Source organism: Petromyzon marinus, chromosome 5 (genome assembly GCF_048934315.1).
Source record: "Petromyzon marinus isolate PM22_M1 ecotype Great Lakes invasive population chromosome 5, UKy_Petmar_22M1.pri1.0, whole genome shotgun sequence".
NCBI classification, from domain to species: domain Eukaryota; kingdom Metazoa; phylum Chordata; class Hyperoartia; order Petromyzontiformes; family Petromyzontidae; genus Petromyzon; species Petromyzon marinus.
In genome coordinates this window covers 16,418,927-16,437,651 of record NC_133671.1, presented here as the reverse complement: position 1 = coordinate 16,437,651, position 18,725 = coordinate 16,418,927, and the positions used below count along the sequence as shown (strand labels likewise).

The 18,725-nt window shown below is 40.3% G+C and overlaps 1 protein-coding gene across 2 annotated transcripts in view; it reads right to left on the bottom strand.

Moving 5' to 3' along the window:
* Positions 1–18,725, bottom strand: part of LOC116939133 (transmembrane protein 132E-like) — a 62,259-nt gene that overhangs the window by 42,022 nt on the left and 1,512 nt on the right. The window contains exon 2 of one of the 2 annotated variants that reach the window (XM_032947156.2): positions 14,482–15,400. The exons of the other annotated variant lie outside the window; for it this stretch is intronic. Within the exon in view, the coding sequence (XP_032803047.1) occupies positions 14,482–15,400 (919 nt within the window). The remainder of the gene's footprint in view (positions 1–14,481; positions 15,401–18,725) is intronic. 2 annotated transcript variants of the gene reach the window in all.

The window sequence follows — 18,725 nt, the reverse complement described above, 5'->3', positions numbered from 1 at the left end:
ACAGTGAAATGGCGAATGTAAACAACGGTGTCCAAATGTGTAGTATTGACATTTACTCGGTATGCCGAGCCCTGGAGAAAGGGCTGAATGAAAGCACCACAATCCATGACAAACAACTGTCAATTACCATTACCGTTTATCCCCCAGTGGAATATATACAATATTCTACATATACATCTTATAATTAGTTTTACAATTGTTTGCAAATGTTAGTTATTTGTTTCTTAATAAGGAAATAACCACCATATGTGCATACTTTTAAATGTATTGTGAATGTCCTGCACTCTGCTCACGACCTTCACCAATCCTCACTGTGCTTTGTCTGTGTGTGCAATACGAATGTATGTATCATAGAATGCACACATATGTCTGTGCCTACTGCATGAGTAAACATTTGCAATGTCCAACGATGTTTTTGTAAAATCATATACACTGAGAATATTAACTTTGCCATGACAATGCGTACAACTCAACCCTGTGGATCATTATAACAGCACGCGTTTGTATAGCCCCTTTTTTCATGCTTGATGAAGACTTTCTCAAAAGTCATGGGGGGTTATATGACCATACTTCACCACGCTGGACAGTGTGGGTTGGTGAATAGACACGGGAGCAAAATACAATTGTAATTGTGAATTATGCTGAGCTACTATCTGCTGACAGCATAGTCCTCACGGCAGCCTGTGGCACCTCTTGAGCATGGTGGTCACCAATTCAAGCTCTTCATTGCCAGATTCAAAACCTGATAAGACTGGACACATGCCGGTTGATTTAGTCATTGGCTGAATGGCACCATATGTTAAACAAAAACACAACAATGCAGATTAGCAGCTGAAGAGCTGGCTTGACTGGCTCATCCACAGTATTGTAGAAAAACGCAAAGTCTTGATTGATTCGTCTTAGCATAAAAAACCCCGTTTGAGATCGAAGATATCTTTTGATGCTGTGAATTGCACTGCATGGTAATTTTACAACTCCTACTGTCAATACACACAGCATGAAATGAAACGCAATAAATACATGCACATGATATAAATAAACTGGGCTACTTCGCGCACTCCAAAATATTACCATGTGCTTACGTTTCAAAGAAACTATAATTGTATTTTTTCGTTTCAATAAAATATCAAAACTTTTCCTGCCATTTATGATATTACTTTATAGAAAGGCAGCAGAAGTTCTCCATCAACTAAAAGAAGTAATCGATTTAAAACACACATATCAATGTAGATATGTGAATTCAAACTCATATACATTCTATTGTGAATGAGGCTTAGTGGTACATTATTATTCTTGTTATTATTATTCTTGTTATTATTATGACTCGGAGTTAGGGAAGAGCAATTCCCCAAACACAATAATGTTCATGAATACAATGTTAATTTTATGCATGGCGTATTAATAGAGAAACTAACTTTTTAACACATTAAAGTCCAGCACAATATTGCATTTCCAATTGGGAAAATGCATATATCTGTACCTATACGTGTTAATCAATGACATTTGTGTACAATGCCTTGTGCAGATGTAGTGACATTGGGGATGTCACTGTATGGTGCCGGCCCGGAAGGGTCGTGCCGTTCGATGTTCCGACATCGTGGACAGCACCGTGTGGGTGGCTGTGTTCAACACCAGCCCTAGCGTGGACAGCACCGTGTGGGTGGCTGTGTTCAACACCAGCCCTAGCGGGGCTTGGCGAGCACTGGGATCGTACGGGCACCACGCACAGCGTGTGAGTGTCAGCCCAGCGGCAGGGTTGCCCCGGGCCATGGCACTGTGGTTGACCCCATAGACACGTGATCCGGAGTGTCCACACAGGGGGCCCCAGGTGGGGGGGGGGCTAGTGGGTGATCACGTGTCCGGGGAGAGCTCTTGAGAAGGATCGAGAGGGAACGAGAATGCTCGAGAAGGCGGGCGGGGCCGAGGGCTGAGAGGCCCCGACTGTAGGGGGATATAAGGTGGGTCCCTGAGAGGGACCGGGGTCGCCGCATTCTACAAGCTGGAAGCTCAACACCTACAAGCGGGAAGCTCTACGTCTCAAGCGGAAGCTCTTCGTCCTACGAGGCAACCACGTGGTCGGAGACCCGAGTGAGGGCCCGACCCTTCGTAGCAGTAACTCCTCTGTATAGGGTAGTTAGCTGGGTGGTCCCCACCCTAAGCTGTATCTGGTAAAGGGGCAGTTACCCATTTGTGTTACGGTGTTAAAATAAATGTGTTGCCTCTAAAGGGAACAACGTCTGCGACTCAGTTGGACTCACTACACATAAAAAAAAATCCTTATTGATGGCTTCACAAAAAATATGGCATTCTTGTTAATATAGCAACCAACAAAATAAATTGTTGCTCTGAACTCCTCGCACTTTTATCAACCCAATTTGACGGGTATGGTGAAGTATGGTCAAATAACCCCTCTCTGCCTGCACGACATAGAGAAGCATAGGGAGGCCCACATCCAGGAGTGGATTAACACGTGGGCCGAACATGTTCAAGAATTAACATTAAAACCACCAGACTCTGGTAAGTTAGTTTATCATTCGTGGACATTCACGTCTGCCTTAAAAGTCCTCTATATTGCCACACAACCACAGTACACTGAAAGGCAAAAGCAGCCATGAAGGAACTATAATATGGCCGGATGAGTGTCACAACAACCTACCCTTAGCAGCGCTGGTTTGCAGACATGAACAGCCACACTTGGAAGTCAATCATGCACAGAGGCTGTCCAATTATATTTTAAGAGTTTTAAAACACGCACACACATATATATAACATAAGCTATGTACAGCACGGTGCATCACAAACACGATGGGAGTTTAATTTATGCCATTTGTAACTGTTGATTGAAGACAAACATCCTTAGCGAAATATGCTTGTGGAGGGAAATGCACTCAAGCGCACAAACCATCCTTAATGGCACAGGAGATGGAAGGGAGTGTTTAATGGTGGCCCCATAGGAATAGAAATGCGAATGTAGATGGTAATACTGTGTAACAATGTTTTCAAATATATTCTCTCAGAGGTCCGTGTTGAGAATAAAAGTTCCATATAACAAGTCAAATATTCACGCTATCTACGGCGTTGTTGCCGTTTCTTAGTTATGTTTTAATGAATACTCTTTCAGAACATGCTTTGCAAATTTATTGGGAAATGCCATTTAGTTTTAGCAAAGCACAACTATGTATTTTTAAATTTCGATGTAAAGCTTTCGTGACTGCAGGGATTCATCTTCTTGGTTCTTTCGGTAAAGTCACGTAGAATGGAAATAAAACAATGTTTTCTTTTTATTCTTTTATTTCCATTCTACGTGACTTTACCGAAAGAACCAAGAATATGTATTTATAAATAGCTTACATCTAACATACGTGACCAAGCCAATACTGTATTTAAAAAGGAAGCAGGGCAGTTAGAAAATACGCATTGATTTTTATTTTCTTCAAAGTAGGAATGCACCCAAATTCACCTTTTGCATTGTACACAGATTTATCCACATTTATAACCGTTATCTGCAGGTCAGGAGCGGCTAGCTGGACAGCACATTTGTCATTTAGATAGAAAGCTCACTGCTCTGCATATTTTAAACAAAACACATTTTACATTAAGATGGTTTTGCATATATTACATATTAGCTCTTCACTCAAGGACAATTGATGTATATTTTATAATTGGGTAACAAGGTGCAGAAGGAATGTCCAACAATGAAATATTTATATCAGTCACGTTTTTGCCATGTCCTGTGGAACTCACTGGACATTAAAGGGAAATGAAAACACAATCTAAATGGCTTGCTGTCGAGATTAAACACTTTTCGTAACAGAAATGCCAAACATGCTTTCTCACGATAGTCAGATTATATTGCATTCCTGATATGAAAGCGGGCTGCAATGTCAACTGGAAACTATGGTTGCCTTTGGGCAAACATAAAATCAGGCCACTGGCATAATACTGTGCTCTACCTCCAACTATGCCTGCTTTCACTGTGACATGCGCATTCTTTTAATCGGGTGGGATTATATGGCTGTATCATCCCCAATTGCTACCATTCACGCGACCTTGGCATAGGCATTAGCAACTTTTGATCTTTTCCCTCTGCAGCAATGTACACTGTATGTCAATATGGTTTGTTGGTTCATTGACACAAAGCACATTATATTTTTCTTAATATGAAATTGGCATCAATTGGGATCGTCACGTGGCAATGGCAGAAAATGAAACCATAAAAGTAATGATTTATCAGATGCGTTGCGAGAGAGAAATGTCTCTCCACGACGATGATGCTGGCTGCTGCCCACAGTCCTGGATGTGTGCATCCCATCTCGTTCTCACATACGTCCTGATTCTATCAACCCCCCTCACTTTGATTAGCATTCCTTTACGTGCAATTATTTCTCTTAGCTTCTATTTTCACGGTGGCATTTGCTCCTCGTGACAGAATTAGATTTTTTTTCTTCCAAGAGCACTGCTTTTATTTATTTCATTATTTTAGTCGTGATCTATCTTAAGCAGTTTTCCTCGGCAAATACATGATGTTATTTACTGGGGTTTTGTGCCCGCCACACAAACAAAACTAAAACAGCAGTAGTGGTTGGCGATTACAACTTAAAACATGCGTTTGTATTTTACTTTGCATTCTGACTGATTTTGAGGGCCATTCGCTGTTATTTCCATGATGATCATATATTTTTTATGCAAACAAGTTTCTCAGAAAACAAGATTAACAAACAAAGGCATGAAATGATTACGGCAGTCCATACCATCTGGAACCAATGTCTAACTTAAATTGTAGAAGTGTGCACCCTTGGAATAGCTCGCTCACACCACTGCCAGTGGAAGGGCCTCCACTCGAGGGAGCTCTGGAGAAGCTCCTCCAGAGGGCATTTGGCCCACTCTTCCACGCTGGCAAGACATCTTGGAAGAAGAGTACCCATACTTTACCCGGACCTGCCGATTGACTCACTGTGCTGTACCCACTTATACTGCTGACTGGGCAGAGCTTGCGGGGGGGGGGGGGGGGGGTTAAGAAACAAAGAAGCCCATTTCTTCGTCACGCCGGGAGATAGAATGAAGTAGCTTTATGCTAAATTCTGCTGTTTACTTTGTCCCAGGATAAAATCATTGTTCCATTCTGCAAAGAAAAACAATGGACCCTGCAACAAATGTATTGGCCATATTAATTGAGAATGACACATGCAATGTTTATCATACACTCAAGTGGCTATTTTTAAAGTAGTAATAGCTGAACATTTTGGAGTGCATGATAAAGGCACTTACTTGTAAATTAATAAATTAGGTGATCCAATGTAAATGCAAATTGCTATGCCAAGCTTTACTTCTGGTGACCTTTCACGAATAAAAAAACCCCACAGGGTCAGTAGGTGAATGAGAATGTGGGTTTTACCCCACAGAATGTGGGGTCACATTCTCATGCTATAATGGGTTTAGCATGACCTTAATGTACATTTATCTGAGTGCATGCTATGTTTACGTAACAAAGTTTACTAATTCGCTGTGTTGGGTGGTGGTGGGTATAACGACACATTCATATTTACGCGATATAACCCTCCAAAAATACCTGTATTACGGATGACATTGGTCGCGAAAGCCCACGTGTTAAACTAAATTGTTAGGTGATCATATCATCTTCTAAAAGTAGCTTTGTAGTACATTCATGACAACTTCAACAAGTTAATACATTTTCCATTGTTAATGGACTGAATTAGACACTGATCTGTGATCTGGGTTATAGCTATTAATTGCATTCATTTTGTAAAACCAAGCAATGCTAAAAGGAGCTTTAAGAGACAGAATACTGCTTGAAAACATTATTTCCTTTACCCAATGTATGAGCAAAATAGGGTCACGTGAAGCCAAGGTTGCAAATCACAATTACCATTGTATGGCAAGCACAGCTATGCTTTTCTAAAATGTGCCTTAAATTCCCACGTTATTAATGACTATCAATTTGATACAGCCGTAAAATCGCAATGCATATATACCTGATAGACGGGTAGCCGTAATTAAAAAAATGGCATTGGGACTATCAATGCAATGTCATCCAATGCTTGTTTGAATGTGGAAATACACTTGGACCTTTTTGAACTACATCGTATTTGTACTTATTTGTTTACAATGACACTTGTTCACCCAGGAAAGATTGGGTCAACCCATATTTCTAATTCCGCTTACAGGGTAATGTCACAAGGCAGATTGTCATCTCTAAATTGGTGAAATTGTTAATGAAGTAATCACGATGATGATAATCATCATCATCATCATACATGGTCGATCCTATAAATTAAACTATTTATATATAAATATATTTTACCAGGTAAGGCCCACTGAGCTATATTGTTCTTTTCAGAAGTGACCTGGCCACAAATGATAGCTCAACGAAGTGGCATATCACGTGGAAAATGTATAGCAGCGAAATACTCCAAACGCACGTTTCTAAATGTGGAAGAAAGATCCATGCGACCACAGTGCATTAGGGTCAGGATCGAACCCACGAACTCCTGCATACCAGGTGAGGGAGTTAACATCTTGCCACCGTGGCACCTACTGCCGAATGAAAGCCTCCCCCAAGCCACTGTCATCTCCCATGAACCTGTGGATGTAATAACCCACCCAGCACCTGCACACGACACATGCTGAATTCATATTTTCTTATTTAAGTTATCTGTGTAAACAATTTAAATTCTACATAAATGATGTAGCCAGATCGTTGCCAGGTTATCTGTGCAGGAGGATAAACTGGGCCATTTAAATGCGCTTGGGCACGTTGCAAAATCAGTTATTTGTAGCTTGCATTTCAGAGGAAACTTATAATTCAGCGGAGAGTTGCTGCATTATAAGTCACTTTGGCCGTGACCTTTACGCCAGCCAAAATTAATTGCCACTGCTGTGTTAATGAAACAAAAAATGTTTACGTGTAGAAAATCACATAATATTTCTATTTATTTTGTGTTGCAACATTTGTATTTATTTAATAATAATGAAGGTAAAGTAACTCGTAGATGCCACGGTAGTAACGTCATAAATGATTCACAAGAGCACAATCTGTCGTTTGCCCAAGCATGTCCCTTAAATTCCTCAGGAAGACAAAACACTTAGATCCCAATTATTTTTTTGGTAGAGCGGTGGTTTCCACTGTGAATTGTGCATACAACAATGGCCAAGTTTGTTCAAATTACCTGCTGATTTGGCCATTTTCACCTCATCAAAAAATAACGAAAACTTAATCTTATTTTCTGGCAACGTATAAATCAGCAGGCTTTTGGTGTGTTAGAAAATAAATTAGGCCCCTATTTTAATAATATTTTCATCAATTTCTTCATCTTTTCTCCACAAGATCTTAGTGTTTTCTCAGGCTCCTGTTTGCCACGGTGTGGCGGCCCCATCAAGTTTTGGGTCCGATATAATAAGAAAAAGTTGGGATGGTGCTGGGAGAATTAAATACAGGGGAGGGAAATCAGCAGACGTCACCGATTTTATATTTCAGTGCGACAGTTGAAACATTGAACACATTTCATAAATCGTCCTGCCTCTGTCCACCCAGGACTATAAATGGGTATAACACAGCCGATCAGCATGTCGTGTGTGATGGGGTATAATGAAGAGTCGGTTAAATTACCCTCTAGAGGGGTTCTCTAATATAGGCACTTCTGCCAGCAGTGGCATTAGCAAGCAATTACAGGGCTGTACCTTTAACTTTTATAATAGGATACCTCCAACATGTGTTCGTAGGTAATCCTGATAATGCATCCCTAAATGACGTGGAGCCCCTGTATGTGCCCCTGATGTTTAGTAATCACTGGTTAAGTCACAGAGCCAACGTTGCATGTTAAAGTATTAAATGTTAAAATTACTGTGCCAGTTAACTTTCAGGGAGGCCTTTAAAAAAACCCATGCATCAAATAGCATCGCATAGGCGGCAGGTGTAACAAATTGCACAATTAGATTATGGTTCTGTTGCTTTAAAATCCTGGTCATGAAATGCAGTAATGTTTCAAGTTGTGAATTTTTAAAAAGCACATTATAATCTCTGGAACACACCAGGTTTGGTTTGAAGATTGAACAAAATGCAAATTACAAAAAAAACCCCATCAAAGCTATGTGTAGCTGAAAGATATGGCTTACTTGAAAAATAATGATGCGCACAATTTAAAAAGTCCATGCATCATGCTGACAGTGTGAATTTAGTAATGCATCATTGGAAGTGTTACATGGCAATGTAATTTAAAATTTATTATATATTTACATGCTTTACTTTTTCTCGGGATCCTATGGACGTATTTACAATAAGTATTTTTAAATTAATATTCTTAATCATATAACACTTTTCATTAAGTAAAATAAACACAATAAACACATACACAGTATGTGCTAAGTAATGTTTACCATTGTGCAATGTGCACATTTAATAAAGATGTTTACGAACATTGTTTATGCATATCCTGGGCTTTACTTGAGCAGTAATTTCTCTGGTGTTTCTCACTAACTTTTACTTCTGCCAAATAACTTTAGCACTGACAGCTGAAAAGTAAATAAGTCAATCAAAGGTTGTCCACTGTATCAATGGCATTTGTTTTGGAGGGTGAATTTGTATTGAAAACTGAATTTTGAAGATCATATTGATTATATTGGTAAAAAGACAAGAATAAAAATTGTTTTTCTGTATCGACACAAGCACTGCTTCCCCCCAATGTTCCGTTTGGAATTGATAAAATCTACCATACTGCCTCTACTTGACTACTGTGACATCCTGTATAAATCAGCCCCAAGTACTGTACTGAAGAAGCTTGATTCCATCTATCACCCGGCCTTAAGATTTACATTGAACTGCCCATATAGGACTCACCACTGTAATCTCTACATTGGGTCAAACTTAACATCTCTTAATGTTCGACGGCTTGTGCACCAGATCTTATTTATTCACGATGTACTTACAAAAAAATCCGCAGACTACCTGCTGGATCTCCTCTCTGTTTCAAATAACAAATTTGACCTCAGGTCTTCGCTCATTTACCAGCTTCACATTCCCTATTGCCGTACAAAAACTGCAGGAAGGGCCTTTGCGATTGATGCCCCCAGGGTCTGGAATGCTATTGCCAATAAACTGCAACTTGAATCGCTACCAATGAGATCTTCTCTCAAAACTGCTCTAGAGGAGTTGTACACCCCTAGCTGCCACCTATTCATTGGCATAAAATAAAATGTGTCTCTCCGGATGACTCTGCAAAGTATTATCTGTATTTTGACTTAGCGTGCTGATCTTAAAGGTGCATTGAAAAATGTCATACTCCGACTGATGCTTCTGTTGTTATGGAGTAACTCATGCAGCCAACTATGGCTCTAAGATTTGGTGTTACATGTAATTTATGTAGTTTATTGTAAAAATTCCGTCACAGTCCCTGTGATCACTGTTACGTTGCAATAATGGCTTTATTTTTTGGTGATTTCGAAAAGTTTTTTGGTTTGGACATGTTTGTTTTGTTGTAGTACGGAGTTAGACTGATGGCCTTAATCTAAGTTTTCTTGTGGTTGTTGTTGTTGTTTGACTTGCATCCCACTGGGATTTTTTGCACACAGCGTTGGTGTACGGTGCTTTTTTTCAGGAATATTTTGCTGTGTTTTTTCATGGATTTTCTGTTTGCACAGTCACACATAGTCACTTTAAGATGTTTTTCTTGTTCGTGTTTTTGTTTTTTTGATTGTTGTGGTTGCACCCGATTCAAGAGCCGAATGGCTCACAGGGCTATACCAAATTAAATAAACTGAAACTGTATTCTATATATTCATTACTATGCCTTATTATTCAGAATCAGAACCTGTTTTTATACTCGAGGAATCCGATGAGCTATGAAGCTCTTTTTCACAGATGTCCAGTTGAAGGACGGGGTAAGAACGTGACAACAACTATACAAAAACACAAGAGGAGTGCAAAGTATAGGAAACGTAAACAAATCACTGAAAGAATATACGCAACTATTTGTTTTATCTGACCAGATAAAGCCCACTGAGCTATTAGCTTCTTTTTCAGAAACTACTTGGCCACAAATGATAGCCCAATGAAGTGGCTTATATGTCGAGCAGCAAAACATTAAATAATCTATTGTCATGCTCAGCAGCAATAATCTATCCACTGCTGGATGAAGGGCTCCCTAAGCCGACTGTAGCCCTCATGATTCTGGTTTGCGATACATCATCCAGCACCTGCGCAACGAGCTGATTTCACGACTACCACCCCATCCTCATTCTTGACCATCAGCCACCAACCTTCTGAGCGATGCGTCCTGCCCTCGCTCACTTATTCTTTTACAGTTTGAATTATGCCTTTAACCTGCATAAGAACCTTACGGCGGGAGCCTCCGGCTCTCGCATAAACATTATTTTATAATGTAAACACAAACTTTGCTCTTTTTCGCGAATGGGGTTGAAGGATGGTGGAAAGTGTTGTCTTGTTAAACTATGCCTTTAAAACTGAAAACTACTTACCTGCAGTACCTCTATTTAAATACACTATCGAATAAAATATTTACACCCCTCTGTTAATCATCGTGTTTCTCAGTGTGGATTCGTAAACACACTTTGTAAACAGTACATAATATAGTACGCGTTTTCAATGCGCTGTTCATATTGTAACACGCGTTTATACCAATGTTACTCTACAGAGTAGTGGGTCGCCGCTTCTCTTATCCACATTGATACGAGCGGTATGTGGGGAATATGGTTTAACCGCAAAATAAACCTAGCTGCACAGATGCGTACGGATAAGAGAAGTATTAATTATCAAACAGGAGGAATTAACGGTGCAACGCATCTCATCTTTTAAATATCTGCACTCTGCAGGTAATAGGACTGGCTCCAGACATTGGTAGGTCACAAATAATAATGAAGATAAGAGAGCAGTTTCACTGTATAATGCATACCGTTATGACAAATAAAGGACTTAAGTCGCCTAGGCAGTTTTAGCAGCTTTGGTTAAGATTATGATCCTGCCCATACCGGAGCATGGAGTGCATTCGCTTGTTCAGCTCTTCTGCTCATTCGTCCTCGCTGCGCTTGGACGACACGACAACAATGATCCGCGCCAGGTGGGTCGAGGCGTTTATGTGCTTGGTGGGACGGAGTCGCCAAAACTACATTTATTAATTACGATTTTGGCTTCCGTTTATTCGGGATCCCGGGGTCCCGCCATAAGGTTCAATTATGTTCGTTCGTACATGTCTTCCTCTTTCTGCCTCAACGGTATAATTTGAAGAATGCATCTCTGCCGTGCTTTTTTCAGTTTGTGTTTAATTTTGTAGTTAATTATCATCATCGTCATGTTTCTGAACTGAGCCATATGTCATAGCATGTGCAGTCCTGAGCATTGCATTATATCTCATAGCTGAGTTTGCCCATCTTGGATTTCCATCTTGGTTATTAGTCAATTGTTCATGGTTATATTGCTTCTCAAGTGTGACTGAGGCTTTGCGAATCTATTACTAGTTATTATTTTACTAGGTAAAGTCTGCTGAGCTATATAGCTATTGGACTTGATTTGAAGCTTTCGTGACTGCAGGAATTACTCTTTGTTTTTTTCGGTAAAGTCACGTACAAATAAGAAATAATAAAATAACATAATAGCGTACGACGTTTCGGTTGCAACACAAGCAGCCATCATCAGGTACAGAAGAGCTAAATTTACGAGAGAGGGGAAACACATAACCTCAGATGTATATACAGACACCCAAGTAGGGGGAACTAACACATACAACAGGGGACACAGAGAGAGAAGCATACCAGATAAACAGGGTTTAGCAACATTTTTAGAAACCATATAAAGCAACACAGACGGTCGGTCAAAACACAATTAACGCATAGTCCGGTTGATCACGCTATTTCAAAGATTGCTAAATTGCAAGTTAAGTATGAAACTCAAAATACAGACCGCACACACACACACAGACATCCAAGTAGAGCGAACCAGCACAGAGACAAGCACACAGTGAAGTTGCCTTAAATAGGCAGAGAAGGTAAGGCTGAGAGACAATGGGACAAAATTAGCATGAGGCATGCATGGAGCAAAGTGGGGCGCGGGAGCACCCACTCAGAAGCAACAAGGCCCACACACAGGCAGAGACAGCACAGAGACACAAATCCAAGCCAAGACACAAAGGCAGATACACAAGCAGAGACAACACAAAGACAGAGACCTCATACCTCCCCGAAGAGGTGGTTCAGACTTGATTTGAAGCTTTCGTGACTGCAGGAATTACTCTTTGTTTTTTTTCGGTAAAGTCACGTATAAATAAGAAATAATAAAATAACATAATAGCGTACGACGTTTCGATTGCAACACAAGCAGCCATCATCAGGTACAGAAGAGCTAAATTTACGAGAGAGGGGAAACACATAACCTCAGATGTATATACAGACACCCAAGTAGGGGGAACTAACACAGATACAACAGGGGACACAGGCCTTGTTGCTTCCGAGTATGTGCTGCCGCGCCCCACTTTGCTCCATGCATGCCTCATGCTAATTTTGTCCCATTGTCTCTCAGCCTTACCTTCTCTGCCTATTTAAGGCGACTTCACTGTGTGCTTGTCTCTGTGCTGGTTCGCTCTACTTGGATGTCTGTGTGTGTGTGTGCGGTCTGTATTTTGAGTTTCATACTTAACTTGCAATTTAGCAATCTTTGAAATAGCGTGATCAACCGGACTATGCGTTATTTGTGTTTTGACCGACCGTCTGTGTTGCTTTATATGGTTTCCAAAAATGTTGCTAAACCCTGTTTGTCTGGTATGCTTCTCTCTCTGTGTCCCCTGTTGTATCTGTGTTAGTTCCCCCTACTTGGGTGTCTGTATATACATCTGAGGTTATGTGTTTCCCCACTCTCGTAAATTTAGCTCTTCTGTACCTGATGATGGCTGCTTGTGCTGCAACCGAAACGTTGTATGCTATTATGTTATTTTATTATTTCTTATTTATACGTGACTTTACCGAAAACACCAAAGAGTATATAGCTATTTTTCAGAAGTGACCTGGCCACAACTGATAGCTCAACAAAGTGGCTTACCACTTGGAAATGTACTGCAGACAAATACTCTAAACGCATGTTTCTAAATCTGGAGGGAAAAACCAGAGGAGAAAACTCCCCACGACCACGGGGAGAACATGCGAACTCCAAATATACAGCAGGCTTAAGGGTCGGGATCGAACCTACGACCTCCTGTATACCAGGGGAGGGAGTTAACATCTCTCCACCAAGGCACCCATCATCATCATAGCCTCCACTGCTGAAGAGAGGCTTGGGGAGTAGCCATCTCCGTTGGCAGCCCAAAGCAGTAGTGAACGTTTTATCTTCATATTACAGAGATCGGTCTCCTCGCAACAAAACTTCTCACACAGTGTTAATAATTGCATTATCCCCAGGGAGATGATGGGCCTGATATGGTTGCATATCAGGCATTTTGCCACAGCATCAACCGACTAGAATTAGCCATCGTGCGTATTAATTAACTTACACATACGCACAAGTATGCATCGTCGGAAGTCCTGCATGGTGGGAAGCAGACACGTACATGACTATTTTAGAAAAATTGAGCAGATACCAAGGCCCAACTTAAAAGCAGATTGATTCACAGTGAATTTCCAATCATTGCTATGAGTGGCCAAGAAAATGGCAGTACTCAAATTTCAAAACACAGAGAGTTGAGGCAGTTGATTGGTCAGTCGAGTATTGTGGGGTAAAATGTCAATACTTCCACCTCTTCCAAACCATATCGCCAGTGTGGAAGAGTAAGTTAAACTATCCTCTAGAGGCACTCTAGATCTTCCTCTAACGGACGCCCTTCTGCCCAACAAGAAATTGCAGGGCTGCACCTTTACCTATACAGTTAGGCATACACATGCACACAATGGCATATACAGTATATATTTTACAATAATTCTCTCAGGTAAATACGTATGGTGCTGTCATTCTCAACAATTAAGACAACATTCCAATCATGACTTCAAATGCCCTTTAAAATATTCACGGAGCTACATACTTTACATTTCATGGTAAATGTTCTAAAGCCATTATTTGCATTCAGAGCGTTTGAATGCACTTGAAAGATACATCACTACGTGAAAATATTCTCCGTAATGTGATTCGTAATTGTTATTGTGAATGATGATGGCTAGGTCAGGCACCTGCTTCAACAAAAGTGCTTTTACCTGCAGCTTGCAGTGCCAAAAGGGCGGGGGGGGGGGGAATAACGTTGAATTTATTTCTATTACAAGATAACAAACACGCACCTTCTTTCATATGTGCATTTAAAAACACGCTTAACAATACAGATTATATATTCTTGGTTCTTTCGGTAAAGTCACGTAGAAGGGAAATAATAAAATACGTGAATTTACCGAAAGAACCATGAATATGAATCCCTGCAGTCACGAAAGCTTTAAATCGAAATTACAGTTAATGAGTGTTAATTTTTAAAAAAATCGTACCTGAGAACAAAGTCCTTCACTGTAGAATTTCTCATGAGGAGCAGTGGAATGTTGATGTGTTGTCCGTGTGTGATGGCTTTGGTTGGCAAATAAATAAGTAGATTCGAATCAAGCCTCACTTCAAGCCTTGCTCTGAGCGACGACGAAGAATACAGCTTAATGGTGGTTATCCAATTACGATGACTATTTTTCCATTCACCATTTGCTGTTCTTGATCCTTCATCATAATTATTTTCAGTAGTGCAGGTGTATTGCTTTATGGCCGGATGAAGGGTGTAATACAAATTAACAAGGGAAGAGCCGAAAGGAAACATCGGAGAATTAACCAAGGGCCGCGTAATTAAATCTTCATCATCGGTATTGCTATTTGCTTGATCCGTCAGGTTAAACCAATTTGAAGGCAGCTCTATCTCAGCCAAGCACATTCCGAGTTCACCCTGGAGATGACACGACGCTCTCACCTCTTGAGTGCCATACACCGCGTAAAGTCTAACACAGGGCAGTTTGGCTGTCGCGTCCTTGTCATTCCAATCAATCCCAGTAACGTAAAACAAAACTTGGACATTTGGTGCGTCGGACAATTTGTCCTTTTCGGCTACGAAGGCCTCCACCCTCCACTTTGCATTCGGGATTTCTGACAGCAGCGAAGTGGGGCCGCCGGCTCCGATGTTGTCTTCGTGCAGACTTTGCCAGGACGAAAGTGGACCATGGCTGACACCTACTCCACAATTGGCATTCGTCGTGCCAAGAAGTAGAAACGGTTGGGTCAAAGACTTTTGGCTGAAATTGAACGCTGTATCGTGTCCCCTCAAGTCCTTGACTAAGAATGCAGACTCCAAACCTATCAATTTGTAGTTTAGCGGGTATTCTGTAAATGAATGTTCATTGTTATTTCCAGCAGCACATTTTTCCAAAGGACCTGAAATGATACAAGGCATTTTTTATTACAACGTTAAACGATCTTACACGCTTCAGATAATCGCGCAGATATGTATATACGCTGAAAAGGCAATTTGATCAACTTGCATACAAAACGAACTCTTGTTATTCCTGTCAATCCAGGGACTGAGCAGCAGTGTTCCAAATATGAAGAAGAAATTGGCAACAGATGTGTCATGCACTCACTTCAGCTCACGAGTACGTTTGAAAAATATATGAAACGCTGCACTATATTTCCGTACTATTACTATTTCTACTGTATTCCTATATTGTTTGACTTTCATAAAAACAAACTATTATACGTAACAATTTCGAGGTAATTACATATTATAAGTGTGTTTTGATTATGTCACGGTTGTGTAAAATTAAACGTCCACTCTGTCATATTAGTTGGCTATTCCAGATGCAGCAATGAGCATGAGTGAGAAATTAAGCATTTCACAAAATTATTTTTAAAAAGGAATGCTTTGAAATGTAAAAATAACACATGCGTGGCTCAAGGCTCACTTTGCTCAATGACTTCTGTAATAACGCCAATGCGCAGCACAGATAAGTAATAACTCACATTGAAGATTAAGTGTACATAAAGCACACTATACCCACTTATTTATGCATGGAAATTACATTGAGCACACGTTCATTCAGCTGCGTGAAATAGTCACAATGATTGATCATAATCACTGTTAATAAAGCGGAGGGCTTAATGCGCGTTTGAAGACGCGAGCCGACTTGTAAATATCACCTAGATCGCTTTAATTAAAACTCTATTTCTTAAAGTTATCTCCTTTTAGAGAATCAATCACCTTTCTAGCTTGATTCATTGATAATCACAGCAATAGTTAATTGTATAAAGCACTTGCCATAGGGGTATGGGGGGTGGAGTAGATAATGACTGCTCATGTTTGCACAGTGTTCCTTTGATAACCACTTTGCAGATCCAACTTAAAGGGAAGGACTGTATCTCTGGCACATTTATATTGGACCCTGTTTAAACTGAGAGAGAGAAAAAAACTACGTGGCTTCATTTTGTTGAACAGAAACTGGACCTTTAGCTGGGGTGGTGTTCAATTTTTTTTGAATTTTTTAATGCGACTTGGATAGAAGGCGCTCAACTGCCAGTGAAATGGAAGGCCGACTTCGGAAAGTTTCTCGCCACAATTACACGCATCACTAGACCATTTGATTTGAACTCAATTTATTTGTAATTAGGCATCTGTTTGGGCAAACACAACTGGGCTCCTCTCTTTTTCTAACAAGTGAAGCTGATGGCGGCAGCCAACGTTTTATATATTTTTTTCTTCAGAAAGCTATGTTAGGCCAATTACAAATATTTTGACAAAAAATATACATATAATTAAAGATTATTATATCATTAACATCATCATCGCGCTCATCCTAAATATTGTCTTACATGATTATAACGCAAGATACCTAACAAAAGGCTCAATATCGATACATCAAGCCTCCAAAATGCATTTTGGAGAGATATTATTGTAAGTAATTTTAAACATATCGTCAAGATTTAAAAAGGTAAAGATGCAGCTCATTGCCACCGCTGGCAGAAGGCTCTCCACTGAAGGGAGCTCGCGAGAGGCCCTTCGAAGGGGGCATTTGGCGTACTCTTACATGCTCACTCTTAGTCACGGTATCGACACATAATGGCCTGGTCCTATATACAAGTTAATGAGGCATTGACCATCTCTAAAAATGAGATAGTGTTACAACCGATGCATTCGATGCGTGTCCCACATCACATTGGCAGCAGTGGATAGTTTGTTAATAATATGAACCAAGTAAAAAAAAGGTAAAAGCAGCGTCTCACTAACAAACATCGGTTGGTGGTCACAGCTGAAAACAGATTAGGAAAATTCCACATGTCATATTTGGGGAGTGGGTGTGACTATACTATCAATGAAGTCGTTCTCATTACATTTGCCCCAGAGAGATTAAGCACTGACATGACTCCCAATTGAGATTTTCATTTACAAATTTCCTCCTGGGATCGACTCACCAGCTAATGTGCGAACTTGGAAAAAAAAGATAGTTTACATAAATGCAGTGTAAAATTCATACACATCCACTGTCGCGTTAAATGACAAACATTGGAATCGGCAGTTATCACAGAGAGAAAGTGCCGATAGCCAGCACCCATTAAAGGGATGTTGTGGACAGCACAATTCCTGGTCACATTTACCCATAGTCTTACATCATACCAGGTGCGTATCCACAGATCAATCAGCCTCGAAGATTGTTCTGGTAGGATTCGGATACCAATTGTCAACGATGTGCACGTCCAGAAATCGAACGTGGCTTGGCAGAATTGTAGCACAGAGTACTCACCACCACCACTGTTTCCAAGCATATGCGTGGACAAACAAATCCACGTGTGTACAATATACGCCTGTACATTTTGACGCAATTAACAAATAAAATATTACGTTTTCGAACTATAAAAGTGTTTACGTAATCATACAATATGAAGTAAATAACGTCCATACTTGCAAATGAGTCTAATGCATATGTAAAACATACATAACAAAAATATGAAAATATTATTCAATCGAGAGGAGAAATAGTGCAGTGGTTATACATTGTGCTCTGAACCCAGCTGCCCGACTTTAATTCCCAGCCACAGCTAACATCAGTGGCGAGTGATATCCTCATACATACATACTGTACACATCTGAACCGGTTCTGTGTCCCCCCGACCCCTCTCAATCGCACACGGGCGAGGGACAGTGTGTAGTATGTGCGTTGAACTTCTTTTGCACTATACGTAACCAACCGTGTTACAGCAGAGGTGAGGGGGAAGGGCAATACGTGGAAATCAAAACGCAGTGCTAAAGCAATGGGGTTTCAATCGAGATTTAAAAGTGCATAGCTCCAGCGGCTTCCTAATTTTGGAAGGAAGAGCATTCCAGACGGTCACAGAAGCGCACCTGAGTGTTGCGCGAAGTAGGATTAAACAATCTTCATAACCAACATGATATATGGGAGGCCTTCATCCAGCAGTGAATTGAACAGGGCTGTACATTACACAGTCGTGGTTGGAATAAAAGTTGATGATTAAAACTCACGTTTTGACAAGTCTCAACTTACGATGAATATCTCACAATAACATTCCATGAAACTCTTTTTCACGTGATACTCTGCGGACTGCCGCAACATTGAAGGACAGTGACGGGTAAAGGCGATTTAAAGCATTTTTTTTTTTACGATTTTTCTTCAAGTTGGCACCGGGGAAAAAAATCCCTAAATGTATTGATAATTTTTACTGCTGTCAAAATAACTACATTTTAAATTGG